Source organism: Fulmarus glacialis, unplaced genomic scaffold (assembly GCF_000690835.1).
Source record: "Fulmarus glacialis isolate BGI_N327 unplaced genomic scaffold, ASM69083v1 scaffold14329, whole genome shotgun sequence".
Lineage (NCBI taxonomy): Eukaryota > Metazoa > Chordata > Aves > Procellariiformes > Procellariidae > Fulmarus > Fulmarus glacialis.
In genome coordinates, this window is record NW_009232715.1 from 1 (window position 1) to 23,417 (window position 23,417).

The 23,417-nt window shown below is 38.3% G+C and overlaps 2 protein-coding genes across 2 annotated transcripts; one reads left to right on the forward strand and one right to left on the reverse strand.

Moving 5' to 3' along the window:
* The first annotated feature begins 2,427 nt into the window (after positions 1-2,427).
* Positions 2,428-14,716, forward strand: POLR3G (polymerase (RNA) III (DNA directed) polypeptide G (32kD)). Its single transcript, XM_009585033.1, has 7 exons — positions 2,428-2,547; positions 4,562-4,691; positions 8,785-8,847; positions 9,609-9,659; positions 13,109-13,179; positions 13,997-14,143; positions 14,630-14,716. Exons 1-7 carry the CDS (start codon positions 2,428-2,430, stop codon positions 14,714-14,716), a joined length of 669 nt encoding a protein of 222 aa, XP_009583328.1.
* A 5,753-nt stretch (positions 14,717-20,469) lies between these two features.
* Positions 20,470-23,316, reverse strand: LOC104072301 (lysM and putative peptidoglycan-binding domain-containing protein 3-like). The gene is made up of 2 exons (XM_009585034.1): positions 23,233-23,316; positions 20,470-21,345 (listed from the first exon to the last, which is right to left on the reverse strand). The coding sequence occupies exons 1-2, from the start codon at positions 23,314-23,316 to the stop codon at positions 20,737-20,739; spliced, it is 693 nt and encodes a 230-aa protein (XP_009583329.1). The 3' UTR covers positions 20,470-20,736.
* Positions 23,317-23,417: the final 101 nt, after the last annotated feature.

Sequence of the window (23,417 nt, forward strand, 5' to 3'; positions counted from 1 at the left end):
GGTGTATTCTCACGTGGCGGGGGCTTGTGGCCGTCGTGACGAATATTTTCACCTTTTTACGTTCAGGGGCATCAGGTGAAGAAAAAAAACAACCCAAAATCTCAGCGTTTAGATTTCAGTCCTTTCTCTTTTATCTGCTCTTCCCTTCCACTGATTGCCCCTGCCTCTGAAAATCGAGGATCCGAACACAGTCCAGAGTTTTGTTCTGAGGAAAAGGTACGATAACGAGAGCTCATCCCTGCGCCGAGCCTCCTCACGCCCGCCGCCATCGCACCAGCCGCCCCGCAGCCGGCGGGGACCCCGATTCCACCGACATCCCCTCCCGAAGGCCTCCGCAGCCTTCCCCTGACTGACTGCCCGAGCAACAGCGTACGTAGTTTTGAAAGAATTCTAAAAGCTTAAATTTGAAATTCGCCTCCTCATTTATACAGTAAACGACACACAAACCATCCGTAAACACAAAAATGGGTCCAGGTGCTCCATTAGGCATCCCTCGCGGCAGCCAAAGCACTAGTTGTCATGGTAACTTTGTCATGCTTGGTCACTTAGTTGTGCATCTCAACTTTTCCTTCACGATTTCTCCGGTTATCTGTCACTGTCAGTTTATGGTATGCTTGAAAAAATCACGAGTTTCAGTAAAACTGCGGAGTTGAAATACCGCTAGTTTTAAAGCTTGTTACTTCTCATGAGATTAATGCGCTATTTCAGGAAAATCTTACAGAGAATTAATTTTAAAGCAGCATTTTAAAAATGGACCTTTATATTCACTATATTTAATGCAAACGATGTGCCTCTCCTTGCTAGCTGGACATCTCCCTTAACTTTTTTTTTTTGTTGTCTTCTGGTTCCCTTTTTTCACACCTAGATAATGTAATTGCTTATGTTTGGGGCTTTACTCTATCTTTTATCTTTCTCCATTCTGCCAGGCTCACATCTTGGTTTTCATCCTGTTTTCAAATGAGTTTGCTATTTCTTTTTTTCTTTTTTGCTTTTTTTTTATTTCCAGTTAATTAAATGCTCAGGCTTAGACTTTGCTTTGTTGTCTTTCTTAAAATGATTTATTTAGGTCTTTCTGCTTATTTTTAGACCGTTTTCTGTGCTGCTGAGTGATGTGGTAATATATAATGTGATTTTGTTTTATCCAAGCAGAGCTTATTCCCGTTGAAAATAGTAAGTAGGAGAATACTTGCATCACCCTTGTTTTCACTGGCATTTAATAAAAAGGCCATTGCTTCCATTTGGGGGAATCTTAAAAGATCTTAATCTTAAGCATGCATTTCTTTGCTCCTAATCATAATTCTCTCCTGGATTCCTTGTTATTTTAGACAAGTGTATGAGAAGCTGTAGTTATTGTGCTGTTTCTTATTTCCTGTTTGAACTTACTATCTCACCCCCACACTAATGGTGGAGATAGTTGTGGTGATACAGGTACAGCAGTGAGTCTGGAACAGGCACGTTCTTACCAAGCAGGGTGCAATACGGTAACCTTGCAATTAATGGTAAACAGCACATGGGATTTCTGGGCTGGGGCCTTGAATTGATCTTTACGTGGTCTTGGGGAGTGAGCAGTAGCGCATTGCTTCAGCCAGGCTTCACTTGGGTTCCATATCTTGACATCTTCCGCTGCAAAAAATGTATTTCTCACATGTTGCTTTACTTGCCAGCCCATGGGTCATACAATCCTGAGGTGGAGATTGGCGTAACAGTGAAGGTGGTGAGATGTGACTGCAAATGTAGTTTTTTAGGCTATTTTTCTTTTATGTCCTTGGTGAAATATTTTAGTTAGAAACAACCACCTTTCATCAGCAGTTAGCTTGCAGGTACTCTGGCGTGGAGCAGAGAGAGGTGTTGTGAAAGAAGTCCTTTGATGCTTTTACCTTGAACCTCTTGCTTTTGGCTCTTTATAAGTACCCAAGTACCTAAGTACTAGTTACAAAGATAAAGGAAAAAAAAATAATCTGAAGGACAAAGAAGCCATGAGTGACAAACACAAACTGGTTTTTGGAGAAAAGTTCCGAAACTGCAAAATGTATTCAGAGAAAGTTCAGGGTCCTTGAACTTCTTTCTTTATTTTTTTTTTTTAATCTTTTCTTGTTTCTGGTTCTTCTATCCTGATTGAACTTAAGTCAGTGTATCTAAGGTTTAGAAGAAGAAAGTTTAAAATTCCTAGGTTAGAAGGTAATTTCAGGCATGCAGCGGTGGCTAGCAAAATGAGGGAATGGAATTGATTTTAGGCACGTACCAAGTTTATAGTATGTGGGAGAACCTAAGATGGACATTAAAAATGGCTTGCTATTTAAAATGATGTTTGAGAGCGGTTTTAAAATTACTATTGTTAGGCATTACTTTTATAGGTAATACATACATGTATTTGATACATGTAACAAAAATAAATCTTTAAAAATCTAACTTTTTCAGTAACTCCAGATGGCTGGGTCAGGTAGAGGAAGAGGACGTGCTGCGTTTACCTTCGACATTGAGGCTATTGGCTTTGCTAAAGGTGCAGCTCTACCCGATGTCGTGTGTAAGCCTCCACCGCCATTTCCTGTAAGTACAGCAAGGGTCTTACAGCACACTCTCTGTGTTCAGGTGAAGTGTATTCAGAGTCATGTTTAGAGAATGTAATGAAATATGTGAACAACCCTAAGCACTTTAGGCCAATTTTGAAGCATTTAATATAAATAATTGTTTTTCTTATTATTGCTTCCTGTCCCTTTGCTAACTGTTGTATCCTAGATTGCTTGCAAGATACTGGTTCATTAAAGCCTTCATTATGATTTGATTTTCTGGACATTACAGTAATGGAAACAGTGGGCATCTGAATTTGTTTGAAATGAAGTTACACTAGTCGTTGAAGCTGATTTGCTGATTTTAGAAATTTACTATGCAAACATAAAAGATTTTGGATGATTGTCTTGTACCTCAGTAGCCAGAATTTGAAAACAACTGAAAGATATTTTATGTAATTAGGGAGGAGATTTGGCATTTGTGTTGCATTTGAAAGTTAAAGGGGAAGAAAGAGCATTTTCTGACTGAGTTTTGCTGCGCAGGGAAGCTTGGACAATTTTGAAGCTGAAAAGTAGTCTTAACAATTTTGCAGTTTTACGTAAGAGAACTTCCCAGTTATGTCAGGGTTTGATCAAGGTGCATGAAATTTTTCTCAATCTCACATGTTACGATACAGAACTTGCAAGTTTGGCATATAATTAGTGCTATGCTGAGATTTCTCTGAATAGTTATTTCACCCAAGATTTTGACTTACTGAACCAGATGTTATCTATCTTCGTAGTCCACCTTTACAATTAAGTTGTGTGATTTCATTGATGCTAAGCCGTCTGTAACTGTTCCTAACATGAATGTTGCAGTCTGCTTGATAGCACAAAGAAATTGAATTCTGTGTGAACTACAGCTTCTGCAGTTACAGTCTGCAGTGGATCAGGCTTGTAGGAGAATTACTAGCCCCAATATATCTAGTGTATGCCGTGGAGAAGTTAAAGATGCTTTCTTCCTTCTGTGAACAAAGTTTTAGAACTAAGTTAAATTTTTCAGGGGAAAGCTAGTGCCATTCAAAAAAATCAACCCAGTGGCATAACTAGTGTCGATAAAAATTTCAAGAGTTAGATTTAATGGTTAGGCAGTGACCAAAAGTATATTACAGTTGTTGACTGACTTACACTGAAATTATTTTAAGCAGTGAATTGTTGCTATATTTCTAATAGCCACTTTTTGAGTTCTTACAAATTTCCTGTAAATGCAGTTAGAAACCCAATTAAGGAGCATCAGCTTACCATCAGCAGCATTAGTGATTTAAAATGTTGGCCAGCTAGCAAATACAGCTGGAAACAGTAAACTGCTTTCATGATCCAGCTCTGGGGCTTGCAGTAGCACTTTGTGCTTTGCAACTTACCACTCAGGTATTGATTGTGCACCATCTGTCATGTGAGAGAAACAACATCCATTCTATAATTCTGTCTCTAGCTCTAGTTTTCTGTATATTTTTACAACTGTTTTTGCTTATTTATCTTTTCCAATTTCAAGATTCATAGTTCAAAAAAAAAAAAAAAAACCAAATCCAAACTTTAACAATTCGTTTACATTCAATTGACAGGTACCGGATTGTGTGAGGGTCTGTGTGCTACCTGGTTGTGTGACGATACAACCTGTGTCTCTGACAATAGTCATGGAAAGGGTGTCCGTGTTGTTCAGAGTAATCATACTTAATGTAGTTAAAACACTGTTTTAGAAGAGGTTAGGGCTAGTGCTACTCTGACTGAAGAGAGAAGCAGTGATTTCTGAGTTGGGCTGGTGTCAAAAACTGCTTTTGGCAATTAAGAGCTTAACATGACTATGAATGACTATTTCACAGTTTTAATAGGTTTTTTTTTCCTTGATTTCTTGATGTGTTTTTGCAGAAACATACAGCCAAGTCATAGAAGGTACAAATTTAGTTGTAAACATAGTTATGCATGTCAGAATGCAATAAAGTATACTTGCAAAGTAGCATAATGCATAGTTTTGATGGATGTTAAGACCTTATAAATAATAAACATAATTTGTACAGAGTACAGACAATAAGCCAGTGCCTCTGAAAACAGGAGAAGATGAAGATTACATGTTGGCCTTAAAACAAGATCTTAGAGGAACTATGAAAAAAATGCCATATTTTTTGGCAGTAGAAGAAGATCGTGAAGGTTTGTTTGTGTGCTTTTTACTTTTATTTGTATCTACAGTGGTTATTATTCCGTGAGGGATGATGTAGTGAAATGCATGTGTTGAAGATGTATTTTGTACTGATAATGAGGAATAAAAATTGGCAGTTTAAGATAATACGGAATTTTTCTGCTTTTACACTTCCTGAAGTTGTAAGTCACACCTACAAGTGCTGTAACTGGAAAGCAACTACTGTGTGAAAAAGAGAGGTATCAAACATCTATTCCATTTGATATACAGTAAGAAACATTTAGACCAACTATGTGCAGTCTTTTCAACTGTATGCTAACAAATACAAGTGAAATAGGCATTTCTACGTGTTAAAATACCCTAAAAATTTTGCATTGGAGCAAAGATCTGTAGTAAATACCAGTGCTGAAATTCAGCTTCCATTTTAATTGTGTAAAGACATACTTAAATAATCAATGTTATATTTAATAGCTGGACATTCTAAAAGGTACTAATTTTTTTTCCCTAAGTCTGTTGAGGAAAGATCTGTAAGTATTACTGGCAAGTCACCTGAAATATGAAGACTGAGATGTGGATAAATGATTTACTGAGGTTTGCATCAGAAACAGAGCTGGATTAGAAGCCAAAGCTTGATCTTATTCTACTTGACCTAAGAATGTCTTTTGCTTATATGTATTTGAAAATTAACGACTTTGTTAATTGTTTGATGACAATAAATCCTCTGCTATACTAGACATCCAGTCGTACATCATTATACTGTTAAAATCCAAGCTTCCTGGTCAGAAAACTGAGCTAGTGGGAAAGAAGGAAAGGGGAGCAGGGTAGGAAGACTTTAATATCTGTTTACCGTGCTGTCGGGGTATTTTAAATCTAGCAGTCACAGGAGGTTATTATTGTGAGGAATGCTTCTTTTCGTTAGTGATTTTTGCCTAGTTCTATCATCCTCCTGAGTGCTTGTTCTGAATAGTATAAATGGTAAGTGCTGTAACAGCAAAATAGGAAATACAACATATTAGGAAATGCCGCATGAGTCAGTCCCTGGGCCCACTCAGTGCAATAGGCAGTCGCTAAAAAGCTTTACAAAAATGTCTAAGAAATCCGAAGCGGCCAAATACTGGATAATGTTTTCCTTGCTATCTTGCGCTGATTTTGCATAATGAGAGCGGACTTGAACTCTAGAATGAAAGGTTTAATTTCCACCCCAAAACCATCAGAATATTTTCTGACTGAATATTCATGATGTAGATACAATACAGGTACATAATCCAATCCCCTCTGAATTTTTGGTAATTTTTGTTCATGGTGTAGTGGTGAATTCTAGAGACTGCGTGCTATTTTTTTTAATTGGGCTTTGAATGTAACACTGATTAACACACCTTATTGATTGTCCACTTGTTCTTGTACTAAAGCACTGTTTAAAATGGAGCAGCACTCTGCAGTACGAGCAGTGAACACACTGCCGACCAGACGTTGTGGCTCACAAAAGGCAGAATATTTCCTCTGACCTGCAGCTGGAGCCCAGCAGTCACCGGGATGCAGCAGGCAGCTGTAGTGCAGCTGGCGGCCCAGGGTGGACTCTGACGGTGCGGCCAGGTAAAACCTTGGTTATGAGGCAAGGAGAACGGATCTGATCTTCATTTCTAGATCCCTTTATGATGGTAGAAGAATTCCAAATTACTCTTTTATCACATCTCCTCTTTCATCTTCTGAGTAAACAAATTTCAGTCTCTTCGGATTCTTGTATCACCAGAGGCTTGCCATGCTCTTGATCTTTGTCAGGCTTGAAGTTTGCTATTTCTGGTTGAGGCACAAAAAAGGAAACTGCTATGCCTGAGCGCTAGTCAGGGTTATTTCCAAGGAATCAGCCACTGTAGGAGAATATGCTCTCTCTCTTTTCCAACTTTGCCTCACACGATAGTTCTTACCGTTCACCTCAAAATCGTCTTTGTTTCTGCAGCCTTCTTTCTGAGATGAAGTGATCTCTCTCTGTTGCTGAGTGTGCACTTCAAGAGAACTGCCAGCTTTGAGGACTGTTTTTCTACAAAAAATGGCAGTTGCAGGGAAAGCAGGTAGACAGCCACTTGATAAACTCAAATAATGCGTCAGATGTTCTCATTGTCTCCCCAAGGGTAAGTTGGTAAGTTGAGGTAACTTTTTACTGAACCTGTAGTTGCACAAAAATGCCTCATCTGAGGGGTGGGGTCTAATTACATCAGTGGTGGTCTGCAGCTTAAAAAGCTTGCTTTAATCTCAGTCACAGTATGCACTTCTGTCTGGGACTGCAGAAGAAAATCACTTTCTTCCCCCAAGGTAGATTATTTTTAACTGATCTTTTCTGTTATCTGGTTTACAGCCCTTTCCTCCCCTGTATTTCATCAAAACATCTGGTACGAATAAGAGAGAGGCAGGAGGGGGACTGTGGGCAGGAACTTCTTAAATTGGCTTTGCTACAAGAGCAAGTGGATTGTTTTAAACCCTCAGCATGACATCTGTGAGGCAAATGGTCCTTTGAAGTGTGAGAAGGGAAACATTTTAATTAGTTAGGACATAGCTATCTATCTATCTTTCATTATTCAGATAGTAAATGAAAGCCACGTCTAATACTACCTGGCAATTTTGATACGTTAGTATGCCTTGTAGAATAGATTTTCATCATTCATTTCAACACTCATTTTGAGGGAGTAGCAGGCTTATTCTGTAGTAATTCTCTACTTTCCTCTTTTCATAAGCTATGAATCATTCATATTTTTCCTGTAGGTATACCTGCTATGGCTGAGTGACTGTCACCTTGGCAGTGGTTTGGAATTAATTCATTAGCTGTGAGTGGCGAGAGTCAGGCAGACGTGTTTTTTTTACTGATGGCATCAGCAATTAGCTCTTCACTGAAGAGGCTCAAGCTGAAATCAAATCTACTAGTTTCTTTCCCTCTCTCTGCTGACAGTTTCCTACAGCATTTGTGAAGGACAGCTACATTAAATGCCCCTTGAGATACTGTCAACTTTGAATGCAAGCTCTTCGTTGTACAGTTTTATGTAGGTCTTCTGCTTGCCCTCGTCAAAACTAAGTTTAAAATTGAGCTTCATTTCTGATGCCTTCCTTCTCCCTTCCTTTTCTCTGGCGAGTATGTTAGAAGTCTTTGACTGTAAAGGTCACAGTCTGTCTTTGTTACCATTTTTTGTACAATACGCACAAAAATTATCCCTGCAGTTATTACTGCAATCAGAATCAGTAACTTTGCATTAAGTGGATTTTGCAGTTGGGGATGGTAATTTGGTACGAAAAAATGGGACTGATTTAAAAATACTTAAGTTTTGATACTGCTTTTGTCATTAGAGATTGTATAAGAGATTTTTTTTGCAGTAGTATAAATGGATGTACTTACACTGTATAACTACTGTATTATTTACAGTGAATTTCTTGGTTTAGTTCTTGTGCCTGGAAAGGGATTAAATGGACTAAAATATGTTGCTATTCTTTAGGACACATCTCTGTTACGCTGCAAAGCTTTGCTATGCAGAAGTACTTAAAGTCTTGGGAGTTGATCATGATCAGTCTGAGACGTGGCCTTCTGATACTCTTTATGATTAGCACAGTGGTGATAAATGTCACTGACTGGTTTTGTAGCAAAAGTTTGATTGTGAAACTGTTAAAGAGTTGGAGAGTTAGCATTCATTTGATGTTTCAACCTAGTTTCCCTGACTATATCTGCATTTTATGTTTTCATGCTTTCCAAGGATAGAAGTATAAATTATAATGATTTTGGAGGGGTTTTTTTTGGGGGGGGGAGAGGGGGGTGTTTTGATTGAAAGGAGATACCCCAAAAATGCAAAGCAATATTTGGGGGTTTTGCCTTTTTTGGGGGAATATAAAATTCAGGTCTTGCAAGTACTTAGCAAATGATTAGTCCTGGGAATTATCATGAGAACTGCTCAAAGTAGTGACATTAAACTGTTTTTTAAGTGTTTGACAACAGCACAAGAAAGCGTTCAACATGGGATTAAAAAAATACACTATATGTTTAGTTACCAGAAAATATCAAGGACAGTGTCTGGATTGACTTTTTAATTAACTGAATTTAATAACTCTTTGTATCCTTCTCTATAGCAATTGAGAGGTACAGTAGAAAGTACCAGGACAGTGAAAAGGAGCATGCAACATGGACCCCAGGTAATATCTGAGGTTATCAAAAGCTAATTCTTTATTAACCTGTGAAATGTTCTGCTCTTTTAAATGTTTGATTCATTATTTTTCAAGCAATAAAAAAAGTATTGCTTACCAAGTCATGGTAAAATCCTTACCAAGTCATGTCCTTGTTGGGGGTTATACCCTTTGCATGTTTTCAGATCAAGGCGAAGTAGGGTTTTGTCTGCCCTCCCCCCCTCCCCCAACAAAAGGAGAAAAATCTGATTTTGTTTATTTACTCAGTTGAAACAACTGATTTGCAGCAAAAATGCGAGCTTCAGCTCTCACTCTAGCTTTTCTCCTTCCTTGCTTGTCATGCAGATACCAGTTTTGAACTGGGAGTGAACATTGATGTCACTAAAAATAACCCAACCTGATGTCTCAGTCACAGGTAGCTGGGTTTTATAATGTTAAACTTCCATAACCATATCAGTTTAGCTCACTACTGCAAACTTAATTCTAGAATGTAAATTGAAGGGCACGTGGGCCACTGGAAGGGCTGAACTTTATATCTTTGGGGCAGATGCCAGTTGTCTTTCAAGTCAGTGAAATACCAGTCCTCACACCAGTTCCTCATGTAAAGTACAGCTAGAATTCCATAAAACTGTTGTGTGCTAAAACACTTAGGCATGCATATAAATAGGATCAAGCACAACAGGGGCCCCTGCCTTTCCTTGGTGGGTGGCAGGGGGAGGATTACAACTGTAAATCATCATTAATATATATTAAAGCTATTTTCTGTACAGATTGGAGAAGACTCCCAAGAGAGATGAAGCCAAAGAAAAAGACCAAAAAAGGTATATTACATATTTTTAAGAAGCATTTAGTACACACTAGTTGAGTGATAGAAGACATACTGGAGCTGGTTAGGGGAAAAAAAATGGCAGAAACATTAATTAGTCCAAATAATGAGGTCTTTTGGCAGTTTTTTCTAAATAATTTACTAGTCTGCCTGTCTTTTGTGGGTTTTGCTTTGCTTCTGTAGGATGTTTTAACTTACTGGAACAGATTTATCTTGCTTTCCTGCCTTTCATATTGATGTACCATATTACCATATGAGATATGTAACAGTGAAATACTAAAAAAAACACAAAACTTTTTCTGTTGAAAGTTTGTAGCTTTAGTCAACACTCACCCTTCTTGTATTCAATGAATAGCTGTCTGTTCAGATTTCTTTTATATTTTGGGTTTCTCAATTATCTTGTTTATGATTTGGTTGACTTTTGCATTTTTTAAGCCTTTTATATGTGATTTAATGTAGGTTAGTTTCTATTTTCCCTGGTTTTACTTTTTTTGTTTATTTTCAGCTTTCTTCTGCAGAATTGTGAACCAGATCCTTCAACAGCAGTTGGAGCTCGTATTGGTTGTTCTTACAGGAAAAAACTTTTTTATTACACAGCATCATATGTGTATTTGTTTTTCAAAGTGTTTTCTAGTATGCATGACGGTTATTTTAAGTTCTCTGTAGAAGTCTGTTGCTCTGTTGATGTGAAATAACACTTGGCCTCCTGTATCTAGCTGTCTGTTATATATAATTGTTTACTTTCTTGTTCTCTTTGTCCAAGTCCTTCATGTGTCATTTTTCAGTTCAAGGATAAAATAGAAAAAGAAAAGGGAATGTGCAGTAGCCATGGAGACTGGCTCAGCTGGAAGCTTTGTTCCTTTTAAGAGTGTCATTGAGAAGCATGGTACTAAAGGTAGACTGCGAGATTCAACTGAAAATTAAATACTTATTTGCAAAATCTCTAAAATGAAACCAGTACCTACCTACTTTTTTTTTTTTAAGAAGGAGAAACTGCATTGGCTTTTATAAGGCTATACACAATAACTAGCTCCCCATGATCCAATGAAATCGTAAATGCAGATTTATTATTCCTTGTTACAATAATGTTGTGATTATCATAAACAAAGAGAGAATCACTGTTCACTGTGGGGGATTTTTCCTCTTTCTTTTGTGTCAGTTTCTCGATTTGCTCTTAAAAGTACATTTTCTTACATAGTTGTAATGGCAAAGATCAGCTGACCATCAGAATTCGATTGGATAAAAAAAATAGGTTCCTCTAAAAGCAAAAATCATGTGGTTTTAGTTTTTTTGGGGAATCCTGATTCAAAACAGAGGCCATACAAAAGTCATATGACTCAAGAGGTTTGTAAATAGCTGATCAGTGACACATTAGCCCTTCTGGTACATATCTTTGTTGTATTTTGAGGACAGCCATCTTAGGTGACACTTTATAATGGAGCGGAAGAAAGGTGAAGGGAGTCAAGAGAATCTGCACTGAAATTCAAACTTCCTACCATTCTTCCTACCTTTCTACCTTTGTAGACTGCAGGAGTGGTTTTGGGATTACTACCTGTACGGGGACGGCTTTATTTTTACACACCTCTCCCTCCCCCTTTCTGGTTTCCCTGAATGTTTTAAGCAGAGATCTGACCACCTGCCTTCTTAGTGACAAAACTTTGGGTAGAATTCCACATCTCTCCCACACTTATCCTGGGCTGTGGACCACAGTTTCCTAGATTCCAGCAGTGCCTGCCAAAAAAAAAACGAAAAAAAAAAAAAAAACAAAACCCCAAAACGTCAATTGGGTTCAGCTTTTGAAGGCCAGCTATATGCATGTGATTATAGCAATCAGATGTATGCATTTAAGCCCAAGTACTGTGAGAACAGGTATTTGGAAAGATTAGATTGTATTCCATTGCACCTCAATGGATGTAAGGAGCTATAATGCTTGAAGTTCTACTAACGATAGGTCAGTGTCTCTAATTTTATTATAAACTCCAGAGATGCCTAGCATTTAAGGAAAGATCTCACATGTCTGTTTGTATTTCCAGGCTGTTTGTTCTATAGGCATTATCTCTAAAAGCCTGCAGGGGTTTGTGCAGAAATCATAATTTTGAATCGCACTTTCCACTTGTTTTCCTTAAAAGCCTGCTTCATTCTGGATGTGTTTGCTTTGACGCTGTTCATATGTTATTACAGAGCAGCTTGACTCCCCTCAGCTCTGTGCAATGCTTTTGCCACATAATCCCTTCCTAGGCAAAACACTGAAATGAACTGAATGTTACTTACGACAAATGCTTTTGACAAAATACAGTTGTCTTCTCAGCAGCTCCTAGCATTCTGCTTCCTTAAGTATTACGCCAGATAAAATACATAAGCGCATTGGGTTACTATCTGCATCAGGAAGGATATCCTCTCCACCGATGCACACTGTTTTTCTTTCTGATATTGCTTAGTGCAGCCTAGCCTAAAAAAAGTGCAAGTTACATACGCTAGCTTGTCTGAAGCTGCCTTGTCCATCAGAAGCCGTGTAGCTACATCAATATGGCACGTTACACAGGCAGTTTTACCCTGCTGAGAAGAGCTGATCTGTGGTAGGTACAGCCCTGTGTTGTAAGTTTTGTGTGATCGTGCTGAATATAGCAGAACCAAAAGACAGTTACATCATGGAAGCAGGATGTCTCACAGAGCTCTCTAAAGACTGTAACATCTCTCGGTATGGACCTCTTTGTTTCTCCTCATCTACTGGTCAAACTGCACTCCTGGAATTGGGGCAGCTATTCCCTTAGTGTAGGGTGCTGCAATTCAGGTAGCTCTTACCTGGGTATGTGGAATGCTATTTTTGACCTTCGCTCCACCGTATAGTTAAGTAGCATAATGAGGTTGGATTGTAGGGAGTAACTTGATAAAGATGGTGTTCATGAATTAAGGGACTAGGTGAAAATACGCACTGTGGACTCATTAGATGAGCCAATTGTGGTCCAAAAGCCATCTAGCTGCAGTAACCATGCTTACTGTGGTGGAGCTAATAAACTCTGCTGTCTGCCTTTTTATCTGTCTATCTGAAGCACCCAGCTGTCATTAATGTGTTGCATAAATTAGTAACATTAAAGAGTTTTTATCTTTTCAAGATTATGAAAAATAACAATTGAGATTCTGTTCTAGTTTCTTAACATATTGTGAGTACGTAGGTGAAAAGTATGTTGTGAAGCTGAACGTCATACTTTGGCCAAACCTTTGGTCAACTATATGTTCAAAGTGAATTTCAGACTGGCCCCATAGGCATCGTTTACATAAGTCAGGCATTTACACCTCCCTGAGCTCAAAGTCTAAGGTAATTTTAATACAGACGGTATGGGATTTCTGTGGCATTCTCAAGATGTAAGCTCTTAAGAGCAAGTAAAAGAAAAGAATTTGTGTTCATCCATATTAAAAAAATAATTGTGATGTATTTTATTTCAGCAGGTGCAAAACCAAAAAAGGCAAAAAGCTCTGAGCCTAAGAGCAATCTGGATGTGTTGAAAAAAATTGAGGTAAGATGTGCAGACTCTTTCTAAATTGTACAACAGAAATTGCTGAAGGAAAAGGAAACCTTTAGTATGTTTTGTGGTACCAAATGGAATAACCAGAGCAGTCTTTTTCTGGCCTTGTCTTGTTACTCTGACAGACAACTCTTCTGCAGTGTGGTAGCACAAAGGAGAGGATAAGGATAGAGCCTGGCTGTGAAGAAACTATTTTCTTTGCTGCTGTTTGAACACAACGACCAGTTGCTCTTCACTGGGTAGTGATGTAGCCTAACTGTAAACAGTGGAGCTGCTATTGGAGCTTATTGAAGGAGGAATTGGTGCCAGAGCTTTTAGATCTATTGCTGTTTTGCTAGTCCACTGGTGTTAGAAATTAAACAGTTTAATAAATTGAGAGAGAAGCAGCATGCAGAAAGAGAAAACTTGGGAGGAAAGCGACCTCGGTTTTGGAGGCAACTACCCACCATTTGAGAATGGGAAGCTTAAAGGTGAAACAGCCTTTTATTTTTTCTCTTGGTGATCCATCAGTTGTTTGGTGCAGAGACGTTATTATATACAGTATGTGTGGTGTTTTATCAAGTATGACATGGCCGCCTACTGTCAATTATTCCAGCAGTGGATGGTAAAGGGAAATTATCACCTCAATTTCTTACAAAACACATACTTTTATAGACTTAAGATGCGCTCCACATCATGTTGTTTTAAATACTGACAAACAACTTCTGCACAACTTTGGTATGCTAGGTGTCTTGCCGTTAACTGCAGCATGAGATTTTGGTAGTGTGGAGGATGTGCTGTTACTGTAACATGTGATTACCTTGTAAAGGAGATTGCCTTGTCACAGGAGTTGGAAAAGAAGGATGATGAAGAAGAAAAATCTGAAGATGAGAAAGACAAAACAAAAGACAAAGAAGGTGAAGATGATGAAGAAGCAGAAGAACCAGAGGAATATGATGAAGAGGAGCATGAAGAGGTATAATGTTAGTTTTCCTATTTACACAGTCAGATCCCACTCATTGAGTAGTGTGTTGGCTGTCAGCCAAAGAAATGTCCCTAGCTTCTCTGATGCTGAGGGAGAGTTGTAGTGAGAGGCATTAAGTTAATTTTCTTCATTGCACTATATTGTGTTGTAGTTAATTTAAGTTAAAGTGGGTGTTTTAGATTTGCTATTCCCAAAGAGCTCTGAAAAAAAAAGGTCTTGCAAGAAGGAATGTGTCCTGCCACAATCAATACATACAATTATTCATTTTCATCACTAAAACAGTGATGCCCCTTCTTTCATAGGTATCAGAACTTCATTACAGTATTTTCCTTTTTCTTTCCCAAGAAATAAGGAAAGAAAAAAACCTCCTATTACAGTTTCAAAACGTGGGTGCTCAAGTGCAGTTTAAAGTATGTTTCTTTCATAAATTGTCTCCTCTAAAGATACAGTGACAGATGTTTTTTTCCTTTTGTTTAGGAAAATGACTACATTTCTTCGTATTTTGAAGATGGAGATGACTTTGGTGCTGGCAGTGATGACAATATGGATGAAGCAACGTATTAGCTATTGTTGCTAGGTGGCACGCTGCTCAAGTCTTACACTACTTGAAGTAGAATTCTGGAGGTAGGCTGAGTATCAACAGAACTAATGCTTTAGCTCTGTTGGTTTTAAGTATACTCTCCAAAAACATGTTGGACAATTCTTTTTAATTGTACTATGCTGTAAAACAGGATATGGGATCCTTTGTTTTGTTCTTTTGCCAAATGTTTTGCAGACATGCACCTTTTTAAGGTTCTCTGGAATGCCTACTGACAGAGTAAGCTATATACCATTGTATTGCCTCTGCACAGAAAAAGAATGTATGCGTTTTAATCGAAATTGTGCCTAAGCATTTGCACTAGTCAGTTCTATGCTTTAGCAGTCAAATCTTGAAAATAATAGTGAAATTCTTGATGACTGCAGTGAAAAAGAGATATGGCCTTTATGGACATAAGCTGCGCTCGTATTTGGCAGCTGACTTCTCTGAAGGAATTTATGTAACTTCTGAATTCAGGTGACTGAAAATAATTGACCACTAAGCACTTTAATATAAACTGACTTGAAAGGACCTTAGTTAGATGGACAAAATAATGAGAGTATTTTGAAGAGCTATTATTCTAGTTAAAAGAACTCATTATTTTTAGTATTTTGGTAAAAAGGAACTGTAGTATTTAACAACGTGTTACATTACCTTTATGTATCAGCATAAGTAATAATTAAGGGTAATTTCACTTAGAAAGTATATATGACTGAATTTAAGATTGAGAAATTATGGAATCCTAGTTTTCACCAGTGGCACACAGATTAGTGATGAGAATTTCAGTCCTTCGCCTCAGTTTCTCCACCTTTTAAGTCGATACTAACTTTCCTACCTCACAGAGCTGCTGAATAAGCTGGCAGATGATCACTATCTATGTAATTGTTAATGCATTTATTTACTTTCCTACTGGACAAACAAGACAGAAACTTAACAGACAGCAATTCGATACAAAAAAACCCCAAAAATGTAGGAAAAGAACGTAGTGAAGTATTTTGATGCATGAGGTTTTAATTAGGAAAACAAGACAAGTATGAGAATAGCAAAACCAGAATGTTTGGAAACATTAATTTTATTTAAGAACCAACAGCTGAAGTACAGAAATCTTATTCCTGAGATTAAAAATTTGAGGAAATGACAGAGCATTCTCTGTGTCCCGCTGTCCTTTGATGATACAAAATATTATTGATCAGTTTTATTATTGATCAGTGTTATTATATTACTATTGATCAAGGGGTTTTGGGGGTTTTGGGTTTTTTTTTTTTTTTTTACTTTTTTAAAACATTCTGTTCCTGATAACTAGTGCTGTCTAATGAAAGAACAGTTTTAAAACAAACCCAACTCTTATCAGCAAAGGCAAGTACAGAAGTTTTCCTTCCAAGTTTGGCGTTTTGTCAAGCAGTACTTTACCTCACTGCTGACTGGAAAACAGTACTGCATTATTCTGTGAACTTCTGTATGCAATAAGAATTTGTTCCTTCAGGTGTAGCTTTCAAGTGTTCCGATAAAATTTGTGTCAGATGTAAAGGAAATGAAACTAAAATGCTATGCACGTCACACCTCAGAGGTATACCAATTTTATTTTGAAGTGTTCATAGCTATACAAAAAACGTTTAATAAACATTCTGCTGCATTGCATAGGAAATGTATTCTGTCTGATCATTTTCTTTTAACATCACACATGCCAGCAGTTGGTTCTTGAACAGGTGTGCCTGTTTCTTGCATGTGATATACAAAAAAAAAGACAGATGTTGTGAACAAGGTAAGCATATTGACAACTAAATTTGCTTGCCTCAAGTATAACGAGTATTATTTTGTACTAGCTGTTTGCCCCTATGCAAGGTAAACAAGACTCCTTGCCTCTCACACACGGAATGCAAATAGATGACTTTTGCCACAGGCAGCACTAGAGAATGAATGTTGGAAAAGCATTACTGCCTGAGGTACAGTTTGGTCACGAGCTGTAGCTTGCCTGAACAGGTATGATACCTTATTTTGTACTGGACACTGGGGACCAATGACCTTCTTCATTCATCGTACTGCTAATGGGAGGAAACAATCGCCTCCCTGCTGTACTGTTGAGAAATACCACTCTGGCTGAAATCAGGTCTTTTTGAGACCTTTAAAAGGTGAACTATAGTCACCTCTGTCCTCCAAAGGGAACTGCGGAGTCTTAGGATGGACCCTCTGGGTCTAGTTCAACAATGGCAAATAAGGCCGATGCTTATGAGCATGCGGAGTTCTGCAATGATACAGCTCTGTGCCAAGGCACTTCTGAAGTGAAATCAGATTGTGCTGTTCCAGAGGCATAACACTTGCAGCTGTTTTTATAAGCTGATTTTCCGATTGCTTAGAATTTATTGCAAGCCCATAGTGCTGATAAAACTTAGACTGTTCTTTGAGTCTCAGCAAACTTTGGGATCCTACCTTAACAGCATAGCAGAAGACTATTGCTACTTCATACAAGAAGGCACTGCTTTCAGTGTGTAGGGATCACTGATCCCTACCTTAATTTTTCATGCCTATTTCTTAATCCTCATTTCACAGAGCTAACAAATTCTCAGAACTTAATGCAGAAAAGTTCCAAGTTCTACAAGGCATGCACAGGATAAACCATTACGGCTCCAGCTACGGTATGCTAGATATGAATGCTATATGCAGCTACTGCTAACAAAATACTTGTTGGCCAAGGATATTTTAGATCATACATAAAAACTAGCCAAAATAAATACAAGTAGTGGCATTCTGTAATAAAATATGCAAAGTATATAGAGCTAAGAATACATTATATGCACCACTTCCACTGAAGTCTAAAATAAAATCTTTATTTTACATATATTACGTTCTTCTAAAAGCAGAGGAGCAGAAGTATTTAAAATAAGACTTCTGTCCTCATTCAGGATTATTTTACAAAGTTGTGTTTTCAGCCTGTATAAAATAGTTATACAAAGACTATTTTTGACAACATACTCCAAAATATAGCAGATTTAAAGCATTTACATTTTACATGATCCAACAGTGCAATATGCACTTAAATTTAAAACCAACTTCCTGATCAACAATGTGTTGTAATTAATCTAAAATATGATTTACCACTCAGTTGTTTTGTGGGGGTTTTTTTTTAGTTAAATGAGTTTCTAAAAGACTGACTTCAGAGATTTCAACTTAAATCAGATGTAAATTCCATACAGAGCAGTTACCCTGTTTATTCAGGGCTACATGTGATGATGCCAGTTGTGTTGTACTTTGTAGAAAACCAGAAAAGATCCCTGCGTCCTGCAGAAAGCCAAGCCAGTAGATCACCAGTACCAGGAGTCCTACAATCTTGGAAAGAGACTTCCTGTATCTTCTGATAAAGTTAACTCTCTGAATTATAAATAGGCTATATGAAATATGCTACATAGTAAAATAGTAAAACCATGCTAGGCTCTTGGTTAGAGTATAATACAGTTCAATAAAACAGCTATCCCTTTGTGTTTTTCTAATGACTGCTTATCCTAAGGTAAATACAGGCCCATCATGCTTACCTCAGTGACAATAAGCCACAGGCCTTCCAACACTGAGGTACGCTAGAGAACTGTTCAGCTGTACCACCACAGGATGAAAAGCAACAGCTAACCACTGGTCTTTACTCGTCCATCAACAGGACAGAGACCTTCTTGACCAAGTCAAACCACAACTGAAGTTAAGTTTGCTTCCATACCGATGGCAATTTAATACCCATCAGTCCAGGTACGTGCAGTAAATTAGGCTTATGTTGTATCATCAGAATAGCTAATTTCATGTTCTTTGACAATTTTGTTAGAAATGGAAGAATAAAGTATTAAAAATGTTGAGGTTTCAGAAGCAGAATGAAGGGGAAAGAAGCAAACCAGCAAATAAGCTTGCAGCAAGAACTGACACAAGTTTCAGTCCTACATAGAAAACATTTGTCTTAATGTGCCAAAGCTCTGTTGTCTGGACTAGAGCAAGTCGCTTTTTAAAGTTTCAGCCATAGAAGCTGTACCACGTTACCCACCATAAATTAATTTTCCAATGCAGTTTTTCACACAGCCTTACCCAGAACTGGTCAGTATTCATGTTTGTGTTATTAGCAGATTCGTTTCATGGAAAGAACTATTATTTTAAAAGATCTTTGAAAAGAAGTGTTATGTGAAACATGAAGTTCATGCCTGTTGGCAATCCCTCTTCTAGTGTGGAAGTGTGGTCACACCTATCTCCAGAGATACTGCTTTGATCACAGGGTTCAAGAGCCACAGATCGGAGTTCACAGATCCAACTGTACAGCATTTCCCTTCAAGCTTTGGCCTGCTCCAATTTTAATATAATACATTAAAAGTTATACAATTCATGTTCATACACTTAGCATGCCAGTGAAGAGTATTTGCTCCACTTCCTAGGGCAATAGGTCCCCCAAGAATAGATGGGCATGAGTCTTTACTTTCAAAATTTAAGTTGGTAAAGCACTTTAGAATACCTCCAATAGTTAGGAAACATTCACTTCATCAGATTTTTTTATACTGTATATACTTAGTCAAGACGCTCAAAGGAAAGTTTGTAATAGTTGTTTAAAGGATAGTGATATTTTTCCATTTCTCTCTTTTTAAGTCCTATTCAAGTCAGTTATCTTGGGCTTTGGTAACAAATGGTACTTTGAACAGGGCAATGGAAATCTTACTCCACAAGGCAAATATAACAAAAAAAAAAATCATAGGCAGCATCTCAGTTTTTATTTAAAAATATTGTGAGTACACAAGTACCTCCTCCTTCTGTAGGAAGAGTCCAGGGTTTTTTATGTTTATCTTGTAGCATTTTCAGGTAGGGAAGAAAAGAGGGGAAAACAAGGTTGTTCATGAAACCTCAAGTGAAACATTCAAGAACAGAGTGGTTGATGAATACACTACTACGTAAAGAACAAATCAGAAGCTGCAACTGGTCTTTTCTGCTGCAATTTAATTTTCTTGCTAGCAGCCACTAAATCTCATTTCAAGTTTTCTAGATTTCAGGAAAAAGTTAGTGTTTGAGGTTCATGGGCACACAACCATTAGCATACTCAGTACCCACTGAGTATGATGCTGTCTGAAGAATCAGTTGGTCCTGAACTGAGATTAACTGGAGGGGGAAAAAAAACATCCATTAGCATAAGATGAGGACTACTGAAGCAGTCACAGCAAGGTGCCACACATCTGCACTTCTTTTGTTCTACACACAGCTGACCAGATGAGAAGTGCAGTCCGGTCCAGTCAGTTTTCAGGATACCATGGAAGGATGTGAAGTTTCAGCAAGGCTCTCTCAACTGGACTGTGCTGTTGCACAGCGTCACACATACAGAAAACCAATTATCCTACTGCCTATCCCAAAAAGTACTAAAGAATGGGTTGACCACAGGCACAAGATTTGAAGATTCCAGCTTAAGTATTAGCTACTGCCTCTGTAAAAGTCACTTTTAAAAAAGAACTTCATAGTGGCAATTAATTACGGAATGATTGGGTTTTAAAAAAAAAAACAACTTACTCTTAAGAAAGATAAAATTATGAGAACACAGTTTTAACTGACAACTGTAAACCTGATATTAAAATGTCAAGTGTACTATGCATTCTATAAATACTTTTAAGATGTTTAAAAGTTAGATATCCCCAAATGCCCGTTTTAGGGCTGTAAAACATAAAGTGAGACTCCTCATGTGTTAGTTCAAACTACATTTTTCACCTCATCATTAATTAAAAAACATATGCCTATCAAAATAGAAAAAAGTGCAAAGCTTCAGAGATAACTTTATATCTTAATTTATATTCCAATCTTGCATTAAAATCGTCTGCCTCAGGCATATTCAGAGATTACATGATCCACAGAAATATCCTTGAACTGGAACACTGCCCATAAAGGCAAGTCACACATCAGTACGCGTTTTCTCTGCGTTCTACATGCATTTTGCATTCTCTGTTTCCCCTTTATCTAATGCTATGTTATGTGTCTATGAATAACAGTTGCCTGGGGTTTTCCGTTGTTAAGGCTGAAGGTCTCCTTGATTATCAACATTTATAATATTCGCTGGATTTATTCCATGTTCTATTTGTTTCTGATGCGATGCTGCTGTGACAAACAAATGGGAAGATTCCATTGTAGAATGGTGACTGACATCTGCTTTCACTAGGACTTCGTAATACAGGAGATAAAAAACGGGAGTTACAATGCCAATAATCAACATAATCACTACAGCTGTCCACCATCCTATACCCCAATCTGCTCCATAGTAAGGATCCTTGCATTTTTTAGTTTTACTATCAGTTTCAAAACAGGTCTGTTGGGCTGCTAAGGCAGAAACAACTTCATTAAGATTCTCTCTCTTTGTATCATTACACTTCACTATTTCTTCTATATCTCGATCCACTTCTTTTAAGAAGTTGCCAACAGTCTCATTAGCAGAGAATTTATCAGGAGGTGACGTTTCCTGCACTTCTGAGGAGCAGTGCGTGGGCCGAAGGGCTGGTCTTCCTTTTGGAGAGACATGTGTTTCGGTCAATACACTGAACTTTTTCACTGGGATTTTGATAGACCTCAGGGCAAAAAAATCTTGATCATTGATAAGATTGTTAACTCTCTTGATATCTGCAACCTAAAAATAAAAACAAGTTTAAATACCAAAGCTCCATTGAACCAAAACTCATTTAAAAAAAAAAAAAAAAAGTTCTACACCCTTGAGAAATACAATTCTTCCCTAATGAAACAAACGCAAGGCCTTTGTTTTGTTTTCCTTTTTTCTTTTTAAACAGGTACCCATTTATGAAGTGAAAAGAGGTCAAAGACCAAATCTGAACAATGTTAAAGCAAGAAGGTAATTACAAGGTAACAAGCCTCCTCATTTCAGATAAGAAGACTGAAAGTCACTTCACTTATGTGTATTCATCTATCAGTGTCAACTATCTCTGCGAAAGGAATGGGACTTTACCTCAGTGTTTTCAAATGAAGTAAGTTACCGCAAGCTCCTAATTAAATTTAAAACTTCTGAGTAAGGAATATTAAAAATTATGAGCTTCCAATTAATCTAGCCACAGCTGTGGCGCGGATACTCTTTCTGCTTCTGGAGACTAAGGCAGAAACTGAGCGTAATTTAAAACTGTCATCTTCCCTCATCAGGTCAGCTCTCCCTTTTCCCTATTCTTGCTCAAAATGAATCTCATTTTGCTCTCAATAAGTTCAGATTTTAAGTCTAATGTGAAATACTCTGCAAGGATTTAAATGCCCTTGGAGAATTAGCAGCTTCATTCCAAAACAGCAAATCCCTCAAGATGGAAGGCACAACCACAAACCTCACTATAACGAAGTACTTAAAAATCAGTATTTTTTTGCAACACCTGGTAAGCACACAGGAATTGTACCCATTTTAAGATGCACAGTACCCCAGTTCAGATCCTGCTTGTCCTCATCGGGAGGACATCTACCTCAGGAGAAGCTACAGACAGAAAAGAAGGTAGTCAAGAGACCCTTGTTGCTGTGACTGCTCCACTTACAACACAGATGTGGCCACAATAAGTTAGGGCAATCAATGCCTACTGCCTGCACTAACCTTGCAACGTGAAAAAGTGTTTCAGTTCCTGTGACACCATCTTTGTTACGCGTACCATGATGAATAAATCAGATGAGCATAACAAACTACCAAATGCAGCATTTACCCCAGCATTTACAGTGGTGTGATTCCACCACAATACAAGTTATGCTTTCTGCCTAAAGCCCTGGACCACTCTTCCACATTCTCCATGAGTTTCCGAGAAAGAGCGCAACTCGGTTATCTTTTATTTCTTATTTGAGGCCTGATCTAGTAAGCCTGCTCAACATACCTAGTTGCAGAGGGTTCTGAAGCTAAGAATTGGCTAATGAGGCTAAGGTCTGTCATGATTATGAAATAGTTATGTCAAGACCTTAGCACCTAATTGTGTTTCTGCCTGAAGAATTAGATGACAGCGATACTTTGAGATTTTGAATTTGACCTCTTGAAAACTGCACAGTTAGCACTCAGTCCACCAACACGCTCAGCTGATGTCCTGTTAAAACTGGATACGTGCAAAGGCTAACATCAACCAAGACAGAACCCTCTGCCTTAATTAGTACTGGCCAGCCAAAAGTACTGGGTAGGAAGGAGGTTCACCAGACTGATTTAAGAACTCTTAGCTAGGAGAAGTGGCGAGGTCTGAGCACCAGAAGGGAACACGTGGGGCCTGTGGGCTGAGAGCTCCCAACCGTGCTCGTGCTGGTAAATATTTAGGCAACTTAGCTGAATTTAAAGGAAAACTATAATGTGTTTTTTTTGCCCTCCCTTAATGCCATCAGGGCTCCACAGAAACCTGAAGGTGGTTCAGCAATACCCTCCTCCTCACTAACTCTGACGGCGACGACGGCGCTAGAGGAAGCGCCCACCTGTGACTGTGCACGAGTGGAACTTCCACTGCAACGCGTTCGCTTTGAGAGACAGTGCCCCAAGCAAAACCCTACGTTCGTTCCTTACGGTTACATTAGCTTTAAATGAAAAAGGCAATGGAACGGGCGCTCCAGCACACTCCACGCCGTTTGACGAACACCCTGCCGGCATGTTTTACTTCGGACGAGCACGGCGTTTCCGACGCCTTGCCCGCACGGCCGTTGCGGCCGACCGAGGGACCACAGCAGCCCGCAGGCTGCGCTCCGGCCCGC